This window comes from Papilio polytes, unplaced genomic scaffold, assembly GCF_000836215.1.
Source record: "Papilio polytes unplaced genomic scaffold, Ppol_1.0 DF820678.1, whole genome shotgun sequence".
Lineage (NCBI taxonomy): Eukaryota > Metazoa > Arthropoda > Insecta > Lepidoptera > Papilionidae > Papilio > Papilio polytes.
The window spans coordinates 1,821,713-1,849,168 of NW_013528526.1; the positions used below are offsets into that span (position 1 = coordinate 1,821,713).

Consider the following 27,456-nt stretch of genomic DNA (forward strand, 5'->3'; position numbering starts at 1 on the left):
GAATACTGCTGGAAGAACACATAGGCTTCTTACTAAGTTTTTTCAAATCCTAAAAATTAAAGGTATGAATCAATTTAAATACTGTCGATTTCCAAAATAAACCTATATACAATACATTGTCAGTCAGTCAAATCTTACTAATGTTATAAGTGGGAAAGTTTGGATGGATGTTTGTTAGAGCATGTAGCCTAAACTGCTGAACGGATCTCGATGAAATTTGGTATACGAGTAAATGTAGAGGATAGTCTGGCACACATAGGCTACTCACTTTTGATTTTTTAATTCTACACAGACGTCGTCGCGGGCAAAAGCTAATGAGGATATAATTTCAAAATACTATTTCGACCATATTTAGCAACTTTGTCTTAACTCTAATACAAATATAGTTTTGTCAAATATTGCAAAGAAATTACGGTTATACGAAAGTGTTGTAAATATTACATACATTTAGCGACATAATGTTAAAGTACTATGACGGACGACTGATGAAATTTTACGAAATACGAAGTGAGAGGCGAAGAAGTATTAAGTCTTAAGATTTTACTGGTCAATAGATCTTTTATGATATAAAGAATGATTTTTATAGTTTTACAACCTTTATAAGATTGAATAGGTTTTTACAACATTGTATATATATTTATTACGTCTATTAAAAGTTAATAGTTAACGATTATTAAGCAATATGACGATTGTAGAGACCGAATGCTAACAAAAATCTTTAAAAAAACTTTAAGTTTGTTTTACAATTTTTTTGGAGAGATATTGATGTTCTTTTATTTTTATTGTAATACTAACATTCGCCTGCGACTTACGTGACATTAAAAAAAACAAAAGAGTGAACTATGTGTTCTTACAGACTATCCTCTACATCTATACCGAATTTCATCAAAATCAGTTCAGCCGTTTAGGCTACAAACGCTAACAAACATCCATCCCATCTAAACATTCGCATTTATAATATTAGTATGAAGCATGATGAAAACATAGGTAATTTTTTGACACGCAAACAGAAAGCTATGAATAATCTTTCTTTGCTAAGTAATTTTGAGTTGGCATAATTAATTTCTTATAAATCTATTTATTACTAACTTTAAAAAAAGTGAATGTATTCTCCATCGTTTCTACGTAAACATTACCGTGCTCTACTAATGTAACGACAGGCTTTAATGGCCTCAATCCACTGACTCTAAAACATTAATTACCAATATGACTAACAATAATTAGTCGATTTAATTAATCGATTCTAGTAATGTTGTATTATTTCTAAATACAAAATGTATAACAGTTCAAACAATACAACGAAATACGGATAAAAATGTAGTTATCTCTTTCTCTCTTACCGCAGTTGATATCTTTTGTCTCTTTCGTGTAACGAAATGTGCATCACTGTGAATTGATCGTTCGTTTCTTGTACAATTATAAAATCTTCACATCATAAAAGGTACCATAAATAGCAATAAAACAACAGAAATCATACTAATATTATAAATGCGAAAGTTTAGATGGATGGAAGGATGGATGGATGGATGTTTGTTAGAGTTTGTAGTCTAAACGGTTTAACGGATTTCGATGAAATTTGGTATCGATGTAGAGGATAGTCTGGAAGAACACATACGCTATCCACGTTTGTTTTTTTTTAATTCCACGCGGACGGAGTCGCGGGCAAAAGCTAGTAATAAATATACGCAATTTCAATCATAAATAATATGATTATGAATTGCGTGTGATAAACAAATGTCAGATTTTAGTCAGGAAAGTGTTACAGTTGGTTGTGTAAGCTCGGTTAACACACGGTTAGTGTTAATGACGATAATAGTGTTAACCAACTCTATAGTAATTTGAAATTTAAATGTCAATATACTATAGAGTTTGTTCATATATAGATTAAAATGAGCGTGGTTTGTTCCGAAAGACTTTACAAAAACATATTATCTGTTAAGTTTAAAAAACTCCACGTTAACGCTATTTAAAATTAATATTATTAACTACTAGCTATTAGACTTCGTCCGCGTGAAATTAATAAAATAGTAAAAAAAAAACACAGCCTATATTACTCACTGATAACTAACGTAGATTAATGGTGAAAGAATTTTTGAAATCGGCCAAGTAGTTTTTGAGTTATTTCAATATATACAAAAATACAAATCATCCCACTCTATAATATTAGTATATATAGCTGTTGCTCGCGACTTCGTCGTGAAATTAAAAAAAAAATATCAAAAATATAACTTATGTTACATACAGATAAATTACCTTTCTAACGGTGAAAGAATTTTTAAAATCGGCCTAGTAGATTTTGAGTTATTACAATACATACAAAAATACAAAAACAAATCTTTTCTCTTTATTATAATACTAGTTTTCGCCCGCGCCTATGTTCTTCTAGACTATCCTCTACATCTATACCAAATATCATCGAAATCCGTTTAGCCGTTTAGGCTACGAACTCTAACAATCATCCATCCATCCATCCATCCGTCTAAACTTTCGCATTTATAATATTAGTGTGAAATACAATTTAATATAACTTGAAAACACGATAGTCTTTTTTTAATAATTTGTAATTAATGAAAACCAATATAACAATACCGTTATCTTATTTTGTGTTATGTTCGAATAACTCACATGTTTTTATTACGAGGAAAGCAGACGGTGCGCGTTTTCACCACTTCCCAGTTCATTGTTCAATAGTCAATATTTACAACTAGAGAGTTAGAGACTTGGCGTAACGAAAGTGTCACGGCATGTTAGGTAAAAACGGATTTGAATAGATGAATAAGTTACAGTTAAGTAGAGACACAAGTAAGTAATGAATACTGAATACAAATCAATGGTAAATTTTAAAAGTTGGAATGGAATATATTTAAAGTCGCTGTTACATATTTAATTGTCGTTTGAGTCTTCGACTAATACTAGCTTTCTGAGCTTTACATTTATTTAATCGCTAGCTGTTCCAGTGCGGGCTTAAGTATAGGGCTTTTTATTAAAAAAATAACAATTCAAATATATGCTGTGATTGCTGACATCTTAGGCAACAAAGAAGTGTGTGTTTACGCTTTATTATAATAGTATAGATTACCTATTGACTCTTTAGTATTAGGTTAACCTTACGTCTCAATGTAGTAACATCAAAGTTACGTAGTGCGGAACATCATTTTAAGAAAACATCGAACCATAAGAACTATCGAATTATTAAAAGTAGCTCGGAAATCGCCCATTGAAATTACAAATTAAAAACAGTATAATCACAAATCGTCTGACAAGGAAAAAAGTGGAAGAATTTACACCAACTCATTGTTAATTAGATCAAATTTCATTTTAATAAATGGATCACATTGTCTAGAGTGCAGAAGATTACTTGACTGACGGAATCTTTGCAGAACTGTGTATAAAAGGAACTGTTCTAGCTGAATCTAGTAATGACCGTTATCGGTATTAAATATTACTATATGCGTTCTTACAATTTTTTACCTAAACATTAGAAGTTAATGGATATTTGCACGTTTTGCATATTAATTTTGGTAACGACACGAATGAACTTTATGTCTTTTAAACGACATTACGAAATTATTTATAATGGACGGTGGTTTGCTTTAATTTGACCACAAAATTATGTTCTAATGACTATACACTAACGACAGTTTAAGAGACAATCTTGAAATTTAAACGACAAGTTCGCCATATGGTATATCTAAATAAATCTTATATTTTTTATCTATACTATTATAATAAAGCGTAAACACACACTTCTTTGTTGCCTAAGATGTCAGCAATTACACCATATTTTTGAATAATTCCTTTTTTAATAAAAGCCCTACACTTGCGTCACGCTTTATATTTTAACGCCACGCAGGCTATATATTTTAACGCCATTAAACTTAGGGGTTAATATTTTGGATAAAAACCGTAATGTGGGAAAAAAACCATAAGTTGCTGCTAACATCAAGGAAGCAAGGTTGTCATCATGTCATTTTGACATTTGCTATTGATAATTTGACAAATGTGAACAATAAAATAATTTTTTTATAATTTTATGCAGATGAAGTCGCATGGGAACAGCTAGTTTTAGAATAAAAAGAGGTGTGGTGAGCCTACGTAATATTCGTATGTAGACGTTTTTTATTATTTTTGACCGACTTTCCAAAAGAAGGAGATACTCAATTCGTCTGTATGTTTTTTTTTAATATAAGGTTCATCGTCTTTAAATAATTTTCGAATTTTAAATTGTGCCTATAACGGAACACTCAAAAGTTTTAAAATAATAAAACTATGTACGCGTAACGCGTTTTTCCTCTAAATAACAATTGCGTATAAAAATATTTTATAGTTATATTAAGCAAGCGTTAGGTAAGAACACACAACGCATAGTCGTAATAAATTTAATTGTTTTATAAATATTCATCATCTGTAAGAGAGAGGCTTCCGTAATAAATTACATTTCTCTTTGTGTAACGAATCCGCCTTTTAATTGTTTTATTGCGTAACTAATTGTCTATGACTTTAAAGCCAAGGGATCCATAAATTATTTAACAAGAATTTAATTTAAAAATAATATTTGAATTTCATTAATTGATTGATGACTCAGTACATAAAATTGTTTTTAAATTCACGAGTTTTTCAAAGCTTTGAAGGTTATGTAAACGAAATTTAAAGCAATATCTAACGTAATAACGGTCTAGTAAATTCGCATATAAGTGCCGATATGTCATAGCTTCATTATACAAATAATATGCAGCCTAAGTCGTAAGCGTAGGCGAGCAGAGACATAGCTCTTAGCTACAATTAATGCAAACCATTTCATATAACAGTGAATAATAGTAACAGTAAAATTGTCTAAAAAATATATATTCGTTAGGCAAATATTTACCTACATATTTATATGAAAAACATTTGAAATTTTGTGGTTGTATAAAAAAATACAGACACAAACACAGAACCTCAAAAAAAGCAAAAAGCTATTGTGTGTCTAAAAATACATCTCTATATCTCTTAACTTGGACCATACATATTAAGACAAGCGTATAATACAAACACATAAGAAATGTGATAATAATTCTACACTGTATCAACCGGTTAAGAACACGACCGAATAACGGGAATTTGTAAACTGTTCTTTATCTTTTCGCTCAATGCTCTTAAATTGTACGTAATAAAAATTTACTTTTAAATAAAAACACGAGTATTTCTAATGATATATCGAGCTTGTTACAAATTGAGGCTATAATTTTAATCAAAACTTACAATGCTACCTTATTCAAAAAGGGACCACATCCTTCAACGAACTATATACAGAAGTAAGTACCTCCTATGATCAGATAGGTTGGTTGCCAATCATTGTAGTCACTTTAAATCTAGATATTGAAATTAAACAATACATTATTGAATGCAAATTAATTTCCATATTTAAAATCTTACTACCGAATACTGCGGGCCCTTTGACTAAACTATCGCATAATTGTGCGATTGTCAATTTCGCAGCAGATTCAACAGTTTAGATGCAGTGTAGTTCCTCTGGTGTTACGGATGTCTACGGGCGTCGTTGACCACCTTGGTGTTCACGCCGCTCGTTTGCCCTCTTTGTTTATAAAAAAAAAAAACGAATAAAAAATGATTAGTGTTCGCACCACCATATAAGCTCATATGAATCAAAACGCGACTAAACAGTTGTGCGATAGTGTACTACGGTGTGCGCGCACTCATTCAATTATATTTCAATATTTTAATGGAATATTTAAGACTAGCTGTTCCCATGCGACTTCATCCGCATACAATTATAAAAACTTCATTTCATTGCTCACATTTGTCAAGTTATCAATTGCAAAATAACATAACATTGCTTTCTCAATGTTGGCTACAACTTATGGTCTCTTTCCCACATTAGGGTTTTTAACCAAAATATTTACCCCTAAGTTTAACGACGTGAAAATATATAGCCTAATGTGTGACCTAAGTGTAGGGCTTTTTATTAAAAAAAGAGTTATTCGAAAATATACCGTGATTGCTGACATCTTAGGCAACAAAGAAGTGTATGTTTACGCTTTATTATATTAGTATAGATGTTACATATTTAAATGTCGTTTCAGAATTTGGTTGTGGGACTCGTAGAGTTTCTAAATCAAATATTTTTGTTTTGTAATATTTCATAAGTCCTAATATAAATAAGATGCTTATCCCGATGTGGGCAGGTGGCCACTATGCTAATGGCCATGGCCATCACCCGCTATGGCCACGTCCGGTGTGGCCATTCCGCAATACAAACCTCTTTATTGCTCAATTTAACAGAATACGTCAGATAAATTTATAGTTAAGGTCAATTTGAGACAGTCTAATCTTTGGCATAAAATTATTATCTAGTTCTCTGAGGTTTTTATATTAGTTTTTTTCATATAAATTGTTGACTGTTATGTTTGGGTAAATCTTACTAACATTGTAAATACAAAACTCGATGAAATTTGGTATAGATGTAGAGGATAGTATGAAAACACACCTAGGCTTCTATTTTTTTTTAATTCCAAGCGGCCAGTGTCGCGGCTTCAGTGTGTTCAGATCTTTAACTCTCGCGGTCGCACTCGAGGATAGCCATCGTATTTGTAAAGAGCAGAAATCTCACATTATAGGATATAATGTTCATACTAGTGATAGCTTTATCTTATTATAAGAGCACGATTTGTCATACAATTTTTTTTTCATAATATAAGGTGGCGAACGAGCAAGCTGCCACCTGAATCCACCGAAATGGAAAGCGACCGCCGCCCATAAACATCCGCAACTGCAGATGCGTTGCCTACCTTTAATTGACGGAAGAGGAGACGCACATAACGCGGACATTTCCCCTTCCTATGCGTCTCCTCCACCATCAAGTCCACTTTTCCTTCCCATCCTTTCCTCTTAAGAAAAAGGTGGAAAGGGAAAGGTACTGAAATTGAAAGTAGGAAGCTGTTTATTTGACAGAAGAGCATGTTCATGTAAATTCATCTTGTATTATTTTAATGATCATGAATTATTAATTTCTCATTCATGTCTTAACTTCCGTTATTTACGTAAAAGTACACGGTTTCTAATTATTACTAGTTACGTTAATTACCATTACATGGTGTACTTTTTGCGTTAATTCACATATTTAGTACGAGGTTTATGTAATAAACATATATACATATCTATTTTTTTATCTTTTAAAGGTATTATTTAATCAACAAAGAATTGACACTTAGAAAGAGGTTATTGTCCTTTCCACCTCAACACATTTCCTTCCTTATAAGAAAGTTATAGGTAGAGAATTAAAATTAAGCCTCCTACACACTTATCAGACGAATTGGAATAACTTCCACTTCACGTCTGTCTTAAGTGGTCGTTGTATTGCAACGGGCATCATCATCATCCACTTGCCCTTATCCCTTACGAAAGGTCGGCACAGTATGTGCTGCTATTCCATACATCTCTATCAGCCATCATATCTGAATCCACTCCTTTCTTAAGCATATCTTCTTGCACACAATCCATCAATACTATTGTATCGCACCGGGCATGCCGATCCCAAAGTACGAAGATGTTGCCGCGGGCTCTACCACTGTTAATATACTGTTTGTAATCTCACTAGGTACATTGTCAAATTGTAAAATGTCAATGAAATATGGTATTCATAGTCAACGTATGTCGCCCCAGTGGGTGTCTCTAAACACACAATTTCACTGACCGCTCTGTTAAACCTGGCCTATTGGCTTTCTATAATCATAGGTTTATCGCCCTGATTTATTTAATAATAGTTTATAATTTGTATTGTTTTTATAAAAGAGTAAAGTATCAAGAATACTCAGTCGGAGTAACTTACAAATTAAATATGAATTAGGACCTGTCCCATAACTGGCTGATAGAGGCTTAGATAGCGTAAAAATGACGTCACTGTCACATAAGGTAACAAACCCGATATTTTATCAGCCAATTTGGTGGGACAGGCCCTAAGTGTAGAAGACACTGAGTCATTTTATAACCACTAATAATCCTATTAAGGAGTCTCCGTAACAATAAATATAAATTCAAAAACTTCTAAACACATTTTTAGAATTTATTCATAAATTATTTTCTTAACAACCTAACAATACAGTAATCTGTTCATACTTTAAAATACCAAAAGCAATATTTAAGTAATTATCATTTCAAAAAAATCTCTACCTGAATTCTACATAACACTTTTGTAACACACGTGAGAAAATGCAACAAGAGGCGTTAATACTTTCAATAGATTATGATACATTGTTCAATTGATTTGTACAAAAGTCTTACAAAACTATTACATCTTCATTTCGATAGTTCAACGTTAGGTAAGTATTATGATAGCAATGATTGAGAAAGTCATAAAAATATGATTAATTTATTGCGAACATGACCTATACTCCATACTGTTTTTTTAAATGCGTTAAGAGGAAAAAGGCGCGGAGGTTATGTTGGGCTCTCTCCCGATAAGCGGGAGCCTACCAACTAAAACCCCACTGTCTCCATCTTTCACGGGGCACCGGGGTGTGGGCACACTGGAAGTATTCTTCACACTCCCCGGTAGTGATTGACTGTTACACCTCCTCGATTGTTTAAACCACACTTGCGCGGAGAACCTATATTACATACTTGTACAGACTCCGTCAACGCGGAATTTAAAAAAAATAGCCTATATATTCTTCCAGACTATGCTGTGTTTCTATGTCAATTTTAAGATCCAGTCACTTTCGCATATTATAAGTGTATTGTCTTTCCTTCTCACCGTTTTTCTTATAAGAGAACGATGGGAAGGGAACGTGGATTTGACGGTGGAGGAGATGCATAGGAAGGGGAAATATCCTGTTTATGTGCGTTTCCTTCGTCGATTAAGGGCAGGCAATGCATCTGCTATTGCGAATGTCTATGGGCAGTGGTCGCTTTGCCATTTCGGCGGATTCAAGTAGCCGCTTGCTCGTTTGAAACCATATTATCATACTTCATACTAATATTATAAATGTGAGTATTTAGATGGATGGATGGATGGATGATTGTTAGAGCACAGACGTAGAGGATAGTCTGGAAGAATACATAGGCTACTCAGTTTTGTTTTTATTTTTAAATTCCACGCCGACGGAGTCGCGGGCGAAAGCTAGTTAATAAATAAAATAAAGAATGTTGTTTTTTATAGTATAATATAGTATTTAGTATCCTATGCTAAACTTTCATGTATCTAGTGCAATATATATGAAATGTTTCTCTATTCACATCAATAAACATCTGAAGAAGATAACAATCTTTGAAGAGCAAAGTTTTAGCAATCATTGGTGCATTACGTCCAAATCTTTACCATTTTATGTATCGGCCAAGGTTGGCTAAGAAAGCACGAGGAAAATCCCACGCTAACGGTACGTCACCCGATGAATATAAAGGAGATACGCCTTGACTTACGAAAGAGATTTACCTACAAAAATGTTTGCTTCAATCGCCAAAACATTCACTCAAAATATCTAATAATTTATCTAATTATTTTTTTTTTAAATAAATGATTTTTTTTAAATAATTGAAATATAAAGGTGTTTCGTATATCTTGAAAACAATTAATTAAATGGTCGATTATGCTTTAAATATCTGATTTATTGTATAGCTTTTCCCCGTTTATAGTCGCGCGTAATTACAAAAAAACTTAGTAAGTAGTCTATATATTCTTCCGGATTATATTCTATGTCAAATTACAGCAAGACTTTCGAGAGCTGTTTTCGAGGTACGCAGAATTATAATATTAGTGTGTTCTATATGAGCTAAGCTTTTCAAATCAACCTTGAGATGACGCCACAGCCCCTTAAGTAATCACTTCCCATTACCAAACAAGACAAACTGTCCGTCACGCCATTTGGCCATTTATTATTTGAGCCAAGGTGAGATTTGTGTACCGAATGGATTTAATGTGTGTTAAGTGACTCAACTTTGTTATATATTGATGTAAAATACAATTATTTGAATATATACAAAGAATTTAAAGTAATGCTAATCTTAGTAGTGATATAAATGTGAAAGTTTACATGGATGGATGTTCGTTAGAGTTTGCAGCATAAACGGCTGAACGGATCTCGATGAAATTTGGCATAGACGTAGAAGATAGTCTTGTAGAACACATAGACTACTCACTTTTGTTTTTTGAATTCCACACGGACGGAGGACGCGGGCGAAATCTAGTAATAAATAATGTATAGTAAAATTATTGAGATTTAAGTTGAATCGTAGAAAAGACATCGACGGGTTTATTAAACAAAACAATGTCAAAGAACAAAACATTGAAAACAGATACGAATTGAAGATATCTTTTTTTTATTATAGAAAAGAAATCATTGTTGTTTACCATAACTAAGTAAAATACGATTAAAAGGTTGTTTGTGAAACTAAAAATTGTCCGAGCATACATCGTAAGTAAAAGTTTGTTTACACGCACGTAAACGCATAGTTCACCCGACTCGAATTCTTATGCAAATATCAACGAGACGAGAATTCGGTAACTTTCTTCGGCGAAAGTGGTCACGTAGCTATCCAATATGTTATCGGCCAATCGTCTCGAACTGGCTATATTACAATAATATTACGTTATATTTAATTACTCTATGACCTAATTACACTTCGGATAGATATTTTTTGCTACATAACTAAGGGCCTGTCACACCACTGGCTGATAGAGGCTCAGATAGCTTAAAAGTGGCGTCACTATCACATATTTTACAATTTCGATTGTCAATGAATTTCCTAACAATTTACAATTTGTTAGGACTGACACTTAATGTAGATGTCTGTGATAATTGTTATCTACATTATATAGAAGAAAAAATAGGCTACTTAAAAGCTTTTGTTAAATTCAGCGCGGACGAAGTCACGGGCAAATTTCCGGTCCTTCATTTGGCACCAACTGTAATAGATTACGCTTATTCCCGTTTTATATCTTCTACCAACATTGTGATAAAAACAGTGGTAATTACGTATCGAAACTCAATTTCAATTCAAAAATTCTCTAATCTCTCAAAAATATAGACAAACCACGTTTTTGTTTCAAAGTTGCTGAGAGAAAAAGCGTTTTTTTTTGTAATCATAAGATAAATAAATGTAATAAGATATACTGAAGTATACTAAATAAAAGTCAATTTTATTACGCCAAAGTAATAACTACTTATTTATTGAGAAAATAAACAAAATAACCTTGATTAATAAACGTAAAAATATACTCAGTTAAACCTTGTAATTATTATTCATAATTAGTTACACACAATGCGTTTGCAGTGACATTTCATTACATAAACATTAATCTTTACTGATCTTTGAACCTGGGACCTATGGCAGCCTGACCCCAAGAGCACCTTTCGTAATACAATTGGAATATTGGAAAGTTAACCTAAAATTTTACTCAATAACATTGCAATGTAGTGTATTTCTCAATATTCGATACACATAAGGGCTTATCATAAATATTAGTGAGAAAATTTTCGTAACATCGACAAAATTTGTAGTAGATTTCGCCTCTACTAGAAATAAGCACACCAAGAAATCTCATACAAAATCGATGACATCAAGATTATGTTCTCGAACTGTCACGGTAATATTCGTGATAGGTCTCGCGATGTTTAAATTATTTTTAAACATTTTTTAAATGCCTTAGTTAGTAAAGTAAATTTTTTAAATAAGCAAGGAACTAAATGGAAATTTTGTAAAATCGCATTAATTACCTAAATATTACAAAACTAGCTAGATTACAAGGTCGTCAACCGTATCTAACGACTTGGTATTTATATACAACCTTACGTCTGGTACATTTTTAAATGACAGGATGTACCAGTTTGTGGTACGAGTCATAAACTATTTTATAAATAAAGACCCGTTTACACGATTCAAGTTTCTTGCCCGTTGAATACAATGAAATTGAAGCAATAATTGCATAAACTAAAAGTTGTGAAGACCATGCGAGATATTACAAGCAATTGTATTGTATACTAGCTATTGCTCGCGATTTCGTCCGCGTAAAATTTAAATATAATTAATAATATAGCCTATGTTACTCACTGATAAAGTAGCTTTTGATTGGTGAATTGATCAAATCGGCGCAGTAGTTTTTGAGTTATTTCAATACATACAAGAATCCAAATATTTCCTCTTTATAAAATGTTAGTATGGACAACGGGCAAGAAACTTGCATCGTGTAAGTGGGTCTTAACTGATGCAGGTTAAACTTGATTGAAACCGAATATGTTAATACTCATAAATTGCTAAACGGTTCCAATAAAAACAATTGACTTCTAATGCCATTGAACAATCATACTAATCATACTAATATTATAAATGCGAAAGTTTAGATGGATGGATGTTTGTTAGAGTTTGTAGCCTAAACGGCTGAAAGGATTTCGATCAAATTTAGTATGGATGTAGAAGATAGTCTGGAAGAACATATAGGCTACTCACTTTTTTTTAAATTCCACGCGGACGATGTCGTAAGCTAGTATTTTCAAAAAAGAATAACCTACTTTGAGGGGACTATTCCCTTGCTTTTAGAGAAGGGAGCATACTGCGGGAACAACGAGGTGATCAGTGTCGCCCATTCGAAATACCAGAGAAACTACAGATTTGGTGACCCTTAAAGTGCTCGCTTCTTAAAGGACCTAGTTGTACTTTAAAGAAATACCTTATGAACTTTGTCTGTCTAATTATCTGCTTTTTTGTTTAATTACTATACAAATTATTCAACAAATAATATGATTCGTTTTATAAAACGACTAGCTGTTCCCGTGCGGCTTCATCCGCATGAAATTATAAAAACTTTATTTCATTGTTTACATTTGTCCAATTCTCAATTGCAAATATCAAAATACCAATTACCTTACTATGGCAACCTTGCTTCTTGATGTTGGCAGCTTGTATCGTAAGGTCTCTTTCCCACATTGGGGTTTTTATCTAAAATATTTACCCCCTAAGATTAATGGCATAAAAATATATAGCCTAAAGCATGACGTAAGTGTATGGCTTTTTATTACAAAAAGAAATATTTAAAAATAAGCTGTAATTGCTGACATCTTAGGCAACAAAGAAGTGTGTGTTTACGTTTTATTATAATAGTATAGATTTGTAACTTTTATCTAAAGTTATTTTGTAATTGGTATTTAAATTTAATGACATTAGTTTAATGACGTTATAAAAATTCTAAGCACTAGACTACGTCGACCTGGTTTTTGTATAATTACAGTTAATTTACTCATACACATAACAAGTTTTAAAACAACTTGTAATCACACGCTTAAATTATAGAAGAATTTATCAATATATCTCCAGAATGAATTAACGGATCTCTGTAACATTTGACTTTTGGCACAGATCAACATAGTTTGAATATAAAAGGCAATTAACTAAGTGGTATTATTCCGCGCGGACGGAATCGCGGGCAACAACTAGTCAAGAGATATTTATGATGATCATATTTGATGACTATATAGCGATTTGTATTAAAAAAATCTACTATCTATATGATGTATACATGTAACAAAATTGGAGTGTCTGTTGTTATCATTGCTTTGCTGATAACGAAAATCGCATTTAATTTTTTTTTGTCTATCAGTCTGTTAGTCCGCAAGCCGCGTTTGTTCCAGGTAACCTCCGAAACGGCTTGGCTGATTTCATCCAGACTTACATTGAAGGGTAGCTAACATAGAGTGGCATATTTTACGCTACTTTTTTTAATTCCGCGCTGTCAAAATGGCGACCGGACCGCTATCTCTGGAACGGGTGGACCGATTTGGACGGGACTTTGACTGGAAGGTAGCTTTTTAAATGTAAATGTACACAAGAAACTGCCCTAAAGAAGTTTGCGGGCGATAGCTCGTTCTAAATATAAACAGAGCTGGAAAAGTATTAAGGAAAATGCGTGTTCATATATTACTTTATTTCTACTAACTACATGATATTCGATTAACTCAAGATTGATAAGGCATGTCCAATAAAATCGTTAATCACCCGTGATCTAAACCAGTTCGTTAACCATTACTCCTATTATATCCGTATATGATTGCTAATGTCATGTGTGAGGAGCAACGCATATGTTGAATACCGTTAACATCGTTATCGTATCGCGCGACCGTGAACGTGGTAAATGTGTTTGTATGTTGCGGTCGGTCGTTGCTCGGAATATGCCTTCGAAATGTTGATCCAAGTCAAACTAAAGCGCTTAATCAAAGATAAAAGGATAATTTAAGAGAGGACGCACACCTTTAACTAAACTCTCACAACTGTGCGATTGTCGATTGTTTCGCAGCCAATTCTACTGTTTAGTTGCACAATTATACATTGAGTAGCACAACTCCATACAAGCTCATAGGAATAAAACACGACTAAACAGTTGTGCGGCAGTTTAGTCAAAGGTCGCGAGTCAAAGCGCGCGCTCTAAATATAAACTAATACGACCAAATCACAGTAACCTATTTTATTCATCATCCACTTGCCCTTATCCCTTACGGAGGGTCGGCACAGTATGTGCTGCTCTTCCATACATGTCTATCAGCCGTCATATCTGAATCCACTCCTTTCTTAAGCATATCCTCTCTCACACAATCCATCCATACTTTCTTCGGTCTTCCTCTTCCTTTGTAGCCATCCACATTCAATCTTAACACTTTATGGTGTTAAGATTAACAGTAACCTATTTTATTGCCAAACAAATTGATTTTTTTTAAATGTTCAATATTGGCCAAAGATTTGATAAATCAGAAATAACAAACCGAAAATAAGATTTCTTTTGTTAATTCACTGCAGTTTTTTACCTTAAAAAACCAAAACAACACCTTTAAAAACTTGTGTTAAAAAAAGTTAAATTTGGATTTGCTTTTTCTATTCTTGTGTAATAATTCTAAAAATATTTATCTAAATTTAAAACAGTAAATTATTTACATTGAAAGTAAAGTTATTTACTGAACAATTATGTGAAACGGTAGTCCACAAGATCACGTGTCAAATTCACATGATCTCTGGCCGTTACTGTGTTACTTGTAACGTTTGAATTACCGAGGTTTTCACACAATTTAGATGTTACGATTTAATATCTTTGTTAATTAAATAGAGATAAAATCTCTGAAAGGTTTGTTTTCAGTTTTTTTTTTCTCCTTGGCTTCTTTTTTTTAAGTTTTTAAGCTAGCGCTTGATCACGATCCCACCTACTGAGAGTGATGATTTGGTCGATGGTACGCGCTACCCTAATAAATACTCTTTAAATTCTACTATCAATTAAGTCTAATAAAAAACTGATAAATTAATAGCAACCTGTGGAAATGTTTTAACTGCTGTCCGACTAAAACTGATTTTTCCAGTCTAGACTGAACTTTCGGTTTTGCTCTTTATTTCATCTGAAATAGATTTCGATTACGTATTGATATTCAGCATGTTCTTAACAAATTGTTTTCGTAAATAAAATAATTGCAAAATACAGATTTTTGATTAAAATTAACCCCTCACGACTATATTTTGTCTTAAAACCAAAAGTTCGGACAGTCACTAGTTTCAACAAAGAAAACCCGAAAAGTATCCGTCTTTAGTAAAACATAGAAGTATCTAAATGTATTATAGCTTTGGGCATTTTTTATATACAAGGTTATGTAACTCGGGTATGATTAGATTACACAATCGCATTGCTATAGTAACGCCTTAGCGGTGTCCTTGCTATCGACATTGGAACTTCATGTTAATTACATAGAGCGTTCATAAATAAAAGTAAAAAAGCTACTATTTAAATGTCGGAAAATTTGTTTCGAAGTCACATTTGTTTCTACACATTTTGGCACAAGATAAGATAATATAAGCCTTTATTCTCTGATTTTTTTTACATAGATTTCATCATCGTCACCAGCTCACTATACGTCCCCACCGAGGGGCTCGGAGCCTACCCTAATACGGGGTGACTAGGCCATAGTCAACCACGCTGGCCAAGTGCGGGTTGGTTGACTTCACACATATCTTTGAATTTATTCGCCGATATGTGCAGGTTGCATCACGATGTTTTCCTTCACCGTAAGAACGTCGGGTAAATTATGTACATATGAAAATTCGAAAAATCGAAAATCACATTGGTACACGGGGGCGGGATTCGAACCCAAGACCTGTGGATTACAAGTCAAGTGTTCAAACCACTGAGCCACCGACGCTCTTACTTACATAGATTTAACTCTAACATTTGTAGAAAAAAGGAGTAAAATTTAAAAAACAATATGTATGCAAGTTATTTTCAGCTTCCAATTGCTTTGTCAGGTTGTACTTCGACATCGGCCTTTCCTAAATTCTACCATAATTCCCTGGCCCTAGCTAATCTCCGTCCTTTCGGTATGTCATCATCCCATCTCTTTATTGGCACAATATAACTAATCAAAGGCTACTTTTTGTGGAAAAGGTAATCGTTTGTTCATTATACCCCTCTTCTTTAAAGAGATAAGATAAAAAGAGATGGATGGATTGCGTGAAAGGTGACATGATCAAGAAGGGAGTGATGACTGAGATGATGGATGATAGAGTTATTTGGAGGTCGAAAACCCGGTGCGCCGACCCTACGGGAGTAGGATAAAGCAGGGGAGATGATGATGATGATGATTCTTTACAAAATACTGCAGAAAGGATAAAAAAATAGGAAATCGCGAAATTTCAAAAAGAAAACTGATATTAAGCGCCGGAATTGATCGTTAGCAAATTATACCGCAGGACGGCTTTCTTTAGAAAGTGTATCGTTAATGGATGGTAATAAATAGTGACCTTTACACCAATACACATAGAGGCGACTTTATCGTAACCTCTACGGAAGTTGTAGAATAAAAGACATCAACGCGCGAAAACTGATTAATATGTTGCCATAAATAATTATGTTATGAATTATTTATATTTATTGACGTAATCTTTTTATGCTATATCATAATTTTTCTACTTCATACTTTTACTACTTTCTTTACATACTAACTATGAATATTTATTATAGTTTGATATGAGGTTTATAATGCCAATGTTACTGGTTTTTAATTTTTTTATTTTTCTACATATTTCGAGATCAATAAAAAGGTGCCTAATAAAATGGGGATTTCTGGGGGAATGGTATTATCAACAAAACCAAAAATTGACATTAAAATAAATACTGCGGATAATACAATATTAATGTTTTCTTAGATTAAGATATGCTTAAGATGCGAGTAAAATCAAATACGTATTGAAGAGCCATACTATCCCGACCCTCGTAAGGCTGACCCTCCCAGACCTAGTTTGCGAAACCTCTAAAAGTTGATCTAAAAGTCCACCTCGTCCGCCCGCTTTATCGTTCTACTTTTTCATATAATAATTACAAACAGAAACGATATGGTAAAAGCGATTAAAGTTTACGTAAGTACACGTTTACGAGTTCAGTAAGACTGGCCCTCCTTGAAACGTGCAGACTGTCATTGTGCCGATATCAGACGACCGAGGAAATCACAAATATCACATTTCACTTACAAACACATATGTAATGTAATTAAAATTTATATTTATTAACGGTACGCCAGACTGAGCGGCAGTTATTATATTTTAGTAATTAAACCTTTTTAGTATTACAAATGAAACCCATTTTATTACCTAGTCATTGATTAAAAATATAATTACGAGCTCCACTAGCACTATCTATAAGTTCAGAAATGAGGTTCCGAACTACATAGGCACTAACATAGGCTTTTTTATTATTTTTTAATTTTCGAGTAACAGCTAGTGATAAAATAAATCGAAACTTCAGAAACCCAGTATAGGTCGGGTAAAAAAAGCACGTTGATCCCTAAAGATTCGCCACCCCTGGATTCAGTAAATGTCATATATTTCGATAACTATGTAAGATAAATTCGAATTACATTTGTTGCATTTTAAACATAAATTCGTACGCTTCGTCGTGAGAAGGTCGAATGCATTGTAATTTTCGCAAGCAATCTTCGAAAGCCCCTTCATTGTTTCTTTTATTTTCGACATATGTTTAAGTAACCAGTAAATCACATTTAATTTACTTGAACAATTTGTCCAGATTATAAAAAACAAAAAACAACTGACAATCTAACGAACGAAAAATTTGACTAGTTGATTGACTTGCTGATAACAGATATTTTTTTAATTTTAGTCCTTTTCCCTTTCCACTTTTTTTTGGAGGAAAAGATGATAAAGAAAAGTGGATTTGACGATGGAGGAGACGCATGGGAAGGGGAAATGTCCTCTTTATGTGCGTCTCCTCCTCCGTCCATTAAGGATAGGAAACCCATCTGTAATTGCGGATGTTTATGGGCAGCGGTCGCTTTTCATTTCGGTGGATTCAGATAGCCGCTTGCTGGTTTACCACCTTATATTATAAAAAAAACAATAAAAATGATTTTATGTCTTATAGTAACTATAAATATTGTTACGTGTAAATATACTGTAAATATTCTTTGATGATTAGCTTTTTAATTTGTGACATGTTATATAATTTTGATACTCTTTGAATATAAAAACTGTAAGCGGTTACCATGGAAACGTGTTGTTGTCAAGTCAGGGAGATAAATAAAAAGATAAGTAACATGGAATAAATCGTTTAATTCTCAACAATATGAAAATTTGGATGGATGGATGTATGTTTTACTATATATTTCCAGAACAGCTTACAGGAAATAGCTTAAGTAAATTGTTATTTTTTATTAAGGTAAATAGTGATTTAGAAGAAAAGAGAACATAGTCTAGAAGAACACATAGCCGGAAAAATACTGGCTGTAACGCTCTATTAGAGTTTTAACTTTTTTTGTTGGTTTAAAAAAATAATTTAGTAATGATTCCTAAACATCGAAGCTTGTACATCTTTCGCGATGACAGATACGAACCTAGGACCACTAAATTGGTAACCGTTGGCATAACCATTGGGCCACTAGGACTTTAGGGTAAAGTGTTGTAACATTTACGCATGAACAACCAAGGTCAGACTACACATTCTTTCGAAAATTCAAATTAAGAATACATTTATTATTGCCATGTATTTATCGACATCGGAAATCATTTGCATAAAGAATGAAACGTTCTGAAACCAAGAATGTTTTAGAACAGTTACATTAAAATAAAAAATATTTATAATTCGGAATTTCTAAACGATTTAATAAATCTTAACTGTATTAACAGATATTAATATTGTAAGAAATAGTTAATTTATTCTTAAATATACAGTTTTTAATGTTTCATTAATTTTTTAACACAGAATTTCTGAACTGAGTAAAATTAAAGAGTAAATATAAATTTATTTTAACAAATTTCTTTAATTTTATTTTTAACTCACCTATTAAAACTCCAAGCACTATAACCAGTCCACCCCACAAACATAACGAGGATTGCATTTTTAACATCCAAAAATATATCACTTTCACTTCAACACTATCACATACCTTAATAAATGCATTTATTTCAAGCAAGTCTTTTATTAAACTATCTTTAATGCTCTATATTCTAAATTAAATAATTTAAATTAACTAAATAAAATCAATATCATCACCCTGTCACTCAAAATAACTTTAAAAACATCAAAATATAACCAAGAAATGGCGCTAATTTAACTTTGACAGCGCCTTTCCCTCGCAACGGCCAGTACCGTTCGAAAGTCAAACGTCAACTGATACTGAGCGATGACTGGCCACTACGCTGCAAGGAGGTTTACTCGAGCGCACAAAATTATAAAGCGACCAAATTAAAAGTTAATTAATCAAGGTAATGCTATTAATATCTATCTGGACATCTAAAAATAATCGGTTAATGCTGTCACTATGCTCACCACAATAACGAACTCTACTGGGACTTTTTAAAAGAATTATTTTAGATCCAGCGTTTATTGCAATATCTTGATAAAAATGTCGTTATTATTCAAACAGAATGTGAACGATGTCAAGTTTTACTTTTAATCAGTAGATCTTTAGCAATCCAATGAGATAGCAGGCAAAACCCTTAGATTAAATTAATAAAGGTAAATTTTCAAGTTTGCACAAATTGTCAATTTTGTAGTAACATATTTAGTATATTAAAAATATTATTTTATACATAGAAACAAAAGTCGAAAAGTTAATATGTAAAAATGGTCCGTCACTTATTTATAAAAGTTATTTCGTATGTACAAAATAGAAATATATTTGGTTATTTAATGGTAACTGTCCAAGTTATAGCTAAAAATGTGTGGTAAGTATAGTAGGGAGCAAGTTGCACTTAGCAAGTGTGCGTATAAAATTTTCAACATTCTATCGACAACCTGTCGATTGGAAATCGTCCGGCCACGCTAACATTGAACTCTTGAATCGGCACGATATTATAAACTTAGCATATGTATTTAAAAAACATATTGCTGTTTTAAATGATTTACAACATTTTTACAGTGCCCTAGTGAAAGTACATAACAGGAATATTTGTCATTTTTCATAGATTTTCCGAAATACCTGTACATGTTGACAAGTATTAAATCATAATTTTTCATTCATGTTATTTTCGTGAACTTCGTAAAGTATCCTTTCTATTTTATATGAAAACGTTAATAAACTTTAAAAGCACTTTAAGCTTTAAACAAAAATTTAAAACAGCGCCATCTATGTCACAGTATAGAAATTATTCTTGAGATGTGAGATTTACCAAAAGAACCAACATCGAATTACGTTCATGTTAGTTAATAAAATGTCTAATAGATGGCTCTCTTCTGTTTTGACGTTACAGATAAAAAATAATTTTGTCAGTTTTCCCATCGATTCACAAGAATTTAACTTTATGCCAAAATTGAAAAACTTTTTTTTTATTTAATTAAATAAGTTTCACTGCACTTATATTGTGCAAATATATGTTATGAAAGAAAAAAAGATAGAATAAACTTTAAACAAATAGTTAAATCATGCCATCTTCGATTTCATGAGAAGATTAGTCGACAAACTGCAGTAAGTTTGTTGGCAGTGAACGGAACGAAGCGCTGTCGTATAGATCGCTGGCTGGCCGTCTGGCTGAAAATAGTGAACGAAGTATGAGTTTTCGAAATATGTTCGAATAAAAAGTGAACAGTGAGTGACTGTCATCGAGCAAGATGGTTGATGACGTGAAAGATATTACGGAAAACGCTGAAAGTAAAGGTATTATGTGCATTTAAAGTCGATATGTGCCGTTATAGTGTGAAATGTGATTAAAATTGTCCAACCCTAAACCGCATCGTGGCCCCACGTCGTGGGTTCGTGCACGGCTTTCGAGAACGTCCGCAGTGGGATGTGGTCGACGCAATTCGATGTTTTGTTTTTCGTCTACATTTGGGCGTCTTTTTTAACGTCGCGGTATGTTCTATAATTAGCAAAGCGAGCGCCAGACGGTGATGAGTGCTCTGGAATGTGCCAAAAATGTTAGGCCCGTCTGTCATATTGTCGGCGCTGTTGCAGTTTTGCCGGATTCCATACATTGTTACCGTTATAGCCGAAAATTGTTAGTTTTAGATGTCTATAATACATTATAGGCTACATTTTCAATCATTAATTGGGCGTGTTTTGCCACTAGAGTTATGTGTCACTTTATCAAGATATAGCCTGACGTAAGTACATATTTTTGCATGTATGAGTACATAATACGTATTTTCGAGTGCGCGTCCACACAGCTGTAACCAGCACTTTCTAGTTTATCTTATCAACTTTATCTATAGCTGTATGTGCAAATTGCAATATACCACTTGGCTGAAATTGCATTTGAGGACATCAGGAGATAAAAACGTGCCTAAAATGGCAAATAAAATTTTTATGGATTAGTCAGCAAACAAATGTCACTTTAAATATTTTATGAATGTCATTATAAATGTTCAAGTATGTTTTTGACAAACCATTTTACCGAAAAAAAAAACATTTTTGAAATTATTGCAGGTTAAAAATACAATTATTAATACTACAGAACTGCAATAACACTTTAAAAATATAATTTTTGAGTTTATATTTCCACATTTATGATTTAAATGAATCCAGTTTTTTCTTATTTTTTAAAAAAATATCACAGCAACTCACTGCAAAAAGTGTATTTTTTAGTTCAAATCTTCAAATTAATACATGCTACAATAAAAATATTGAAACAGGATAATTTAAAGCTTAATGTAAAAATTTCTACACCATTTTCCCTACAACACTGAAGTTATAAATAGTTTGGGTTAATACCCTCACTGCGGACCCCCCACAGAGTAATGTACAGCTGTAGTTATGTTAATACACTATACACATTGGGTACAACTAACATAAATGATCTGTAGATCAGCTCACAGTTTTTATTTGTAACATTGATCAGCTCAGTTTGCCTGCGTCACTAAACAACTTGAGATTTGTCAGCTCTCGTAGTTACCTAAAACTTGATTAATTCTCTCTTCATCATCATCATAATATCTTTTCATTGTAACTTTCCATCTCATTTTAAGAATCTATAGTTTATGTTTTGACCAAATATTGAGAACTTGCTAGTCTGCTGTTTGCCGAGTTTCATCAGAGTGGCTTTATTCTCATTCCTTCTCTATCATGTACATCACTTTTCAATATTTCTCTTTACTAGCTTTTGCCTGCAACTCCAACCGCACGAAATTAAAAAAAAAAAAACAGATGCAAGTAGCCTATGTGTTCTTCCAGAGTATGCTCAATGTACCAAATTTAATTGAAATCCGTTCAGTAGTTTTGGCTACAAACTCTAACAAACATCCATCCATCTAAACTTTTGCATTTATATTAGTATGAAGTATGATTATATGGCCATTGTACGCAGTTAGTGACAATGTAGCTTTTTAATTTTGAATTTTAAAATCAGTACTGTAGATGTGGAGCCTGCTCAATGCATTTTTTTTCTTTTGTGAACTCTACTTATTCCTAATATAAATGCAAGGGTTTATAGAGATGTTGAACGTATTCTAGAAGAAATTATAGGTTACATAATCTTTTTTTTATTCCACTTAGATGGAATCGCGGGAGACTGCCAGTGTTAATATAAATTCAAGAAAAAACATAAAAAAAAAATTTCATTGATATATTTGGTAACCTGACACATTTGTGCTCATTTAAGCATGAAGGACATTCAGTTTGATATCAAATACTTTAAGATATTGTAAATTTGTTTAACAAAACCTAAATTTTTTCAGAAATGTAGGTTACAGTCTTATATTTAGAAAGTTTTTAATTAATGTAATAAACCCATATCTGAATGGAATGAAATTTATCTGTACCACTTCTATTGCTAGATAAAAGTGTCATTGACTTTGAGTGAATTATAATATGTACTATTTAAAACTATTTTATTCTAAAGTGAGCATTGGAGGCCTAGAATCTGGTATACCCAAATTTAAGGAGCATTGTTGATTATTACTAATCTTTGGTATTTTTAACGAAAACACTTAGATGAAAGGATATTATAGTTTGCCGCCTTAAGTGGATATCAAAGAAATTTGGTATAAATGTAGCTTAGTCTGGAATATCACATAGATGACATTATTTTTTTTAAATTTCTGGATTCAAATTTTTTTAATTTTGTTTATCTTATTTCTATTATAATGTTTTTCCAATACAAAGTTTATGACATCATTGTGATAATTCTTATCAAGATGTATAATGTTACCTTGATAGTTTATATACATTACTGTGTAAAGTTATTTATTTGTAATACTTATTATTGACTTGCTGTTGCTCGCGACTTCTTCCACATGTAATAAAAAAAATCAATAAGCCTATGTTACTCACAGAAAACTTACCTTTTTAACGGTGAAACAATTTTTAAAATTGACCTTTTCGTTTTTGAGTTATTTCAATACATACAAAAATACAAAACTACAATTTCTTCATCTACCCACATGTAATCAACAAATAACTTATTTGGGGTGGGATTGGCCCACCATTATAATAACAATGATTAACATAAGTAAATATTATTAAAAAAACCTTTTAGGCTGTCAAGAATTTAGTCTTTAAGTTGATGAAATGGTTCTTTGAAATTAATTTGTATGAATAAAAGCACATATTTCAAATTATTAATCGCCAATGACATAATAGTATTTCTAGTATTTGAATATTAATTTAATGATTCATTCATGTGTGGGTTTTAAGCATATTTTATGATATATATAGTCAATTTAGACGTAATGTAAAAATTTTAAGTTATAGGGTTGACACTACATGATGTATCATGAAAAATAAAATAGAAAGTCGAGTTTTTTGATGTTATAAATCTATTGTTTTTATTTAACTAATGTAAAAAGGAAAAATATGTTTGTTTTCATTGTAAAGGCAATGAAAATCTTAGACCGATTTAAACAATTATTTTACCATTGTGAAGCTATGTTGTCGCCTGGTGATAGGATTTTGTTTTCTTTTAATTATTTCTTCATGATTTTAGGGCAAAATAAAGTTTGTAATAATATGTATGTGTATGGAGAAGATGACAAAGTTATTTTATTTAATTACTCTGATGTAGAATAAAAATAAATAGAATAAACATATTTATTCGATGTTTATACAAATGTAAAGTTGACAACCCTATATTCGTAGAGAATCTTTATTAGGAATGTTGTAATGTAAATTGAGGACTGAATGATCTTGAGCCATTAGACAGGTGTTTACCTCATACTTTGTGACATGTTTGCTTGACAATTCTGGTATTTGTTCATGGCATAATAATTGCATAAACATAAGAATATAGCCTTGTAAAAAAGTAAAAATACAGAATAAGTTTTAGCGAAACTCGTTAAATTGTTAGATTAAAGAATAACAATTATTAAAGTGTGTAATTGTAATTAAAAATGGGCTAGGGCTGTGCTAAATAGTAATCATACACCTTATCAGCTCTAAGTCCCCACTCATGGGCGTGTCGCCTACCATAATTTAAGGGTGATTAGGCAATGGTAAACCATGCTGGCCCACTGCGGGTTTTCTTCGTAGATATGCAGCTTGCATCACAATGATTCCTTCTCTGTAAAAACGTTGGGCAAATTATGCCTACTTGAAATTCGGAAAATAAGTTTGTACATGGGGATTCGAACCCAAAATCTGTAGATTATAAGTCAAGTCCTTAACCCTTGAGTCACCAACTTCTCACCTATTGATTACGTAATTATTTATTTATCTGTTGTGACACCCCTTAGCCAGTTGGCAATTTCTATTCGTAAGAAAGTGATGCTGACGGCGCATGCATAATGTATCAGTGATTCATCGCCCAAGGGTATCGAGGAACCCGTTCCATGTCTACTGTCTGGCCTTCACGGTACAACGACCTCTAAGTCCATTGTGTTAGAGGTGACAGTTATTTGAAATAAAAACACAATCATTGTTAGAATGCTTGCATTCGGATCTCGAATACGGTGGCGATTCGATTATCGATTTTGCATTGTACTATTTTCAATGTTGTGGAAATGTTTGTAGAGAATTTAGATCATTGCTAAGAAAATGTCTAGATTATACTATTAGACAACTTATTTAATTGATACTGTCGCTTTTATCTCAGAGCAATACTTCTCGTCAAGACTCAAGTTCCGCGCCAATCTATCCATACTTCTAGTGACATTGACGTTTATGCCGATAACCTAGAGTTGCGCCAATTCTATAGCACGGTACTAATTTTATTCCTAACAATACAATATTAACTTTTGCCCGCGTCTTCGTCCGCGAAGAATTAATAAAATACAAAAGCAAGTAGCCTATGTGTTCTTCCAGACTGTGTTCTACATCTATGCCAAATTTCATCCAGATCCGTACAGCCGTTTAGGCTATAAATTCTAACAAACATCCATCCGTGTACCTAAACTTTCGTATTTATAATATTAGTATAGTATGATTAATAGAGATGTGACACACGGATTTTGTGGCCGATTATTCTTGATGCGTATTCCATATTCGATGTATAGTACAATTCAAATTTGTGGCTACAAAATAACAGTAATACGTAACTGGCAGCAGAAATAAATGCATTGTAAAACTAGTACGCAGATAGTCCGTTCCGGTCCGTTTCATTGGTCGTGTGGCATCCCTCTAATGGTGGAGGTACGAATTTCGATTATCAAGAGTACGAATCATATTCCAAACTTTTCGATCAGTATTTTGACTTTGATTTGAGCAGTGTCGTTATAATTTTTTATGTGTTTTAAAAGTTATGTATTTGAATGCAAGTTGAATAGTGTAAACAATGCATTGGTATTTGTTTAAACCTTTCTTATTCTGTACTTAATTGAGAGTGGGAGTGACGGACGTCTTGCTGCGTGTATGGCTTCCGAGCATTATTTCTACAAGTCCATTTTTGACTTTTCAATTTATTGCAATATTGATTTCGAAGACATATAAGTTGAGAGTGGGTGGAGAATAACTTATTGGCGTTTTAGGAGCGTTATGTTTGTCAAATATTGCTCCCGTTGTTTTAAAGTATTTGCGTATTTATTTATTCTTTGTCGATTTTTAAAATCCAGTACTGTTTTTAGTTGATTTGATTATTTATAAAAATATTCTATTCCCTCTAGGTTGTAAAATTTATAGAAGCTTTACGTCAGGTTTAGATGTTAGATACGTTGAAAAATAAAAGTTTTTTTCTCTTACGTTATTGTACTAATGTGTGTTTTGCTCCTCTCTAACCAATGCAACTAAGCTATTTCTTGCATTAATTAGATTGCAAATAACTAATATTATTAACTATTAAATACAATAATCTACAGCAGAAATCTACCTCAGATTTCTCGTATATCAATTAAAAAAAATCTAATTTCGCGTAATCTTTTCCTATTTCTTCTTTAATATATGATGCTCAATTATTTGTCTCTATCAGGGGTTTAGCCTTATGAGGGGTTTAAACCGCTTTAAGTATTACTGATCAACAATTATTATTATTAAATAAATATGTGTACACGCACTTATAACATGATTGTCCCATTATAAACGTTGTTTGAATTTATGGCGAATCCAATACAAACAATAAATGAATCACATCTAAGATAGATAGGCATTTGCTATTAAACAGTAGACAGAGGGCACCAAGTCAAGTGTTATTCACAGTTATTTGATAGTATTGTTAATTGTTAAAACTAGTGTTATGTGGGACAAGATAAAATACCATTATTTAAGTAAGTAATACAACTAATTATGCAGTTACCTTCAGAAATGTATCTAAATCTGTGTAACGTCGTAGGACAGATTTTTTTGGATTACTCAGTGTTTGCTCGTAAAATGGCAACTAATGAAAAAGATTATCGGGATTGATGAGTACTTGTACAGTTGGAGAATCTAGCGGTGTCCACCTTAAAATCTACAGTTTGGACAATAACCCATAGGACGTAACTTTAAATGTTTGTAAAAGGCAGATCAGGGGTAGATGATCAATGGCATTTTACTGTTATTCTGGTGTTTGCGCAATGCAATGCTACCTTTTTTTGTAAGAGGCAGTGTTTGTCTTTGCAAGGATCAAGGCAATTTTTTTGATAGTGGAACA

General features: G+C 32.5%; 2 protein-coding genes across 8 annotated transcripts in view; one reads left to right on the forward strand and one right to left on the reverse strand.

Moving 5' to 3' along the window:
* LOC106110367 overlaps window positions 1-19,648 on the reverse strand; it is a 36,435-nt gene extending 16,787 nt beyond the window's left edge. For both annotated transcript variants that reach the window (XM_013292183.1, XM_013292182.1), the window contains exon 1: window positions 19,307-19,648. In XM_013292183.1, the coding sequence (XP_013147637.1) occupies window positions 19,307-19,373 (67 nt within the window). In that variant the 5' untranslated portion in view covers window positions 19,374-19,648. The remainder of the gene's footprint in view (window positions 1-19,306) is intronic.
* A 1,288-nt stretch (window positions 19,649-20,936) lies between these two features.
* The window catches only part of LOC106110335 (MAP7 domain-containing protein 2-like), a 37,315-nt gene continuing 30,795 nt past the window's right edge, over window positions 20,937-27,456 (forward strand). For all 6 annotated transcript variants that reach the window (XM_013292113.1, XM_013292115.1, XM_013292117.1 and 3 more), the window contains exon 1: window positions 20,937-21,122. In XM_013292113.1, coding sequence (XP_013147567.1) covers window positions 21,077-21,122 — 46 coding nt within the window. In that variant the 5' untranslated portion in view covers window positions 20,937-21,076. The remainder of the gene's footprint in view (window positions 21,123-27,456) is intronic.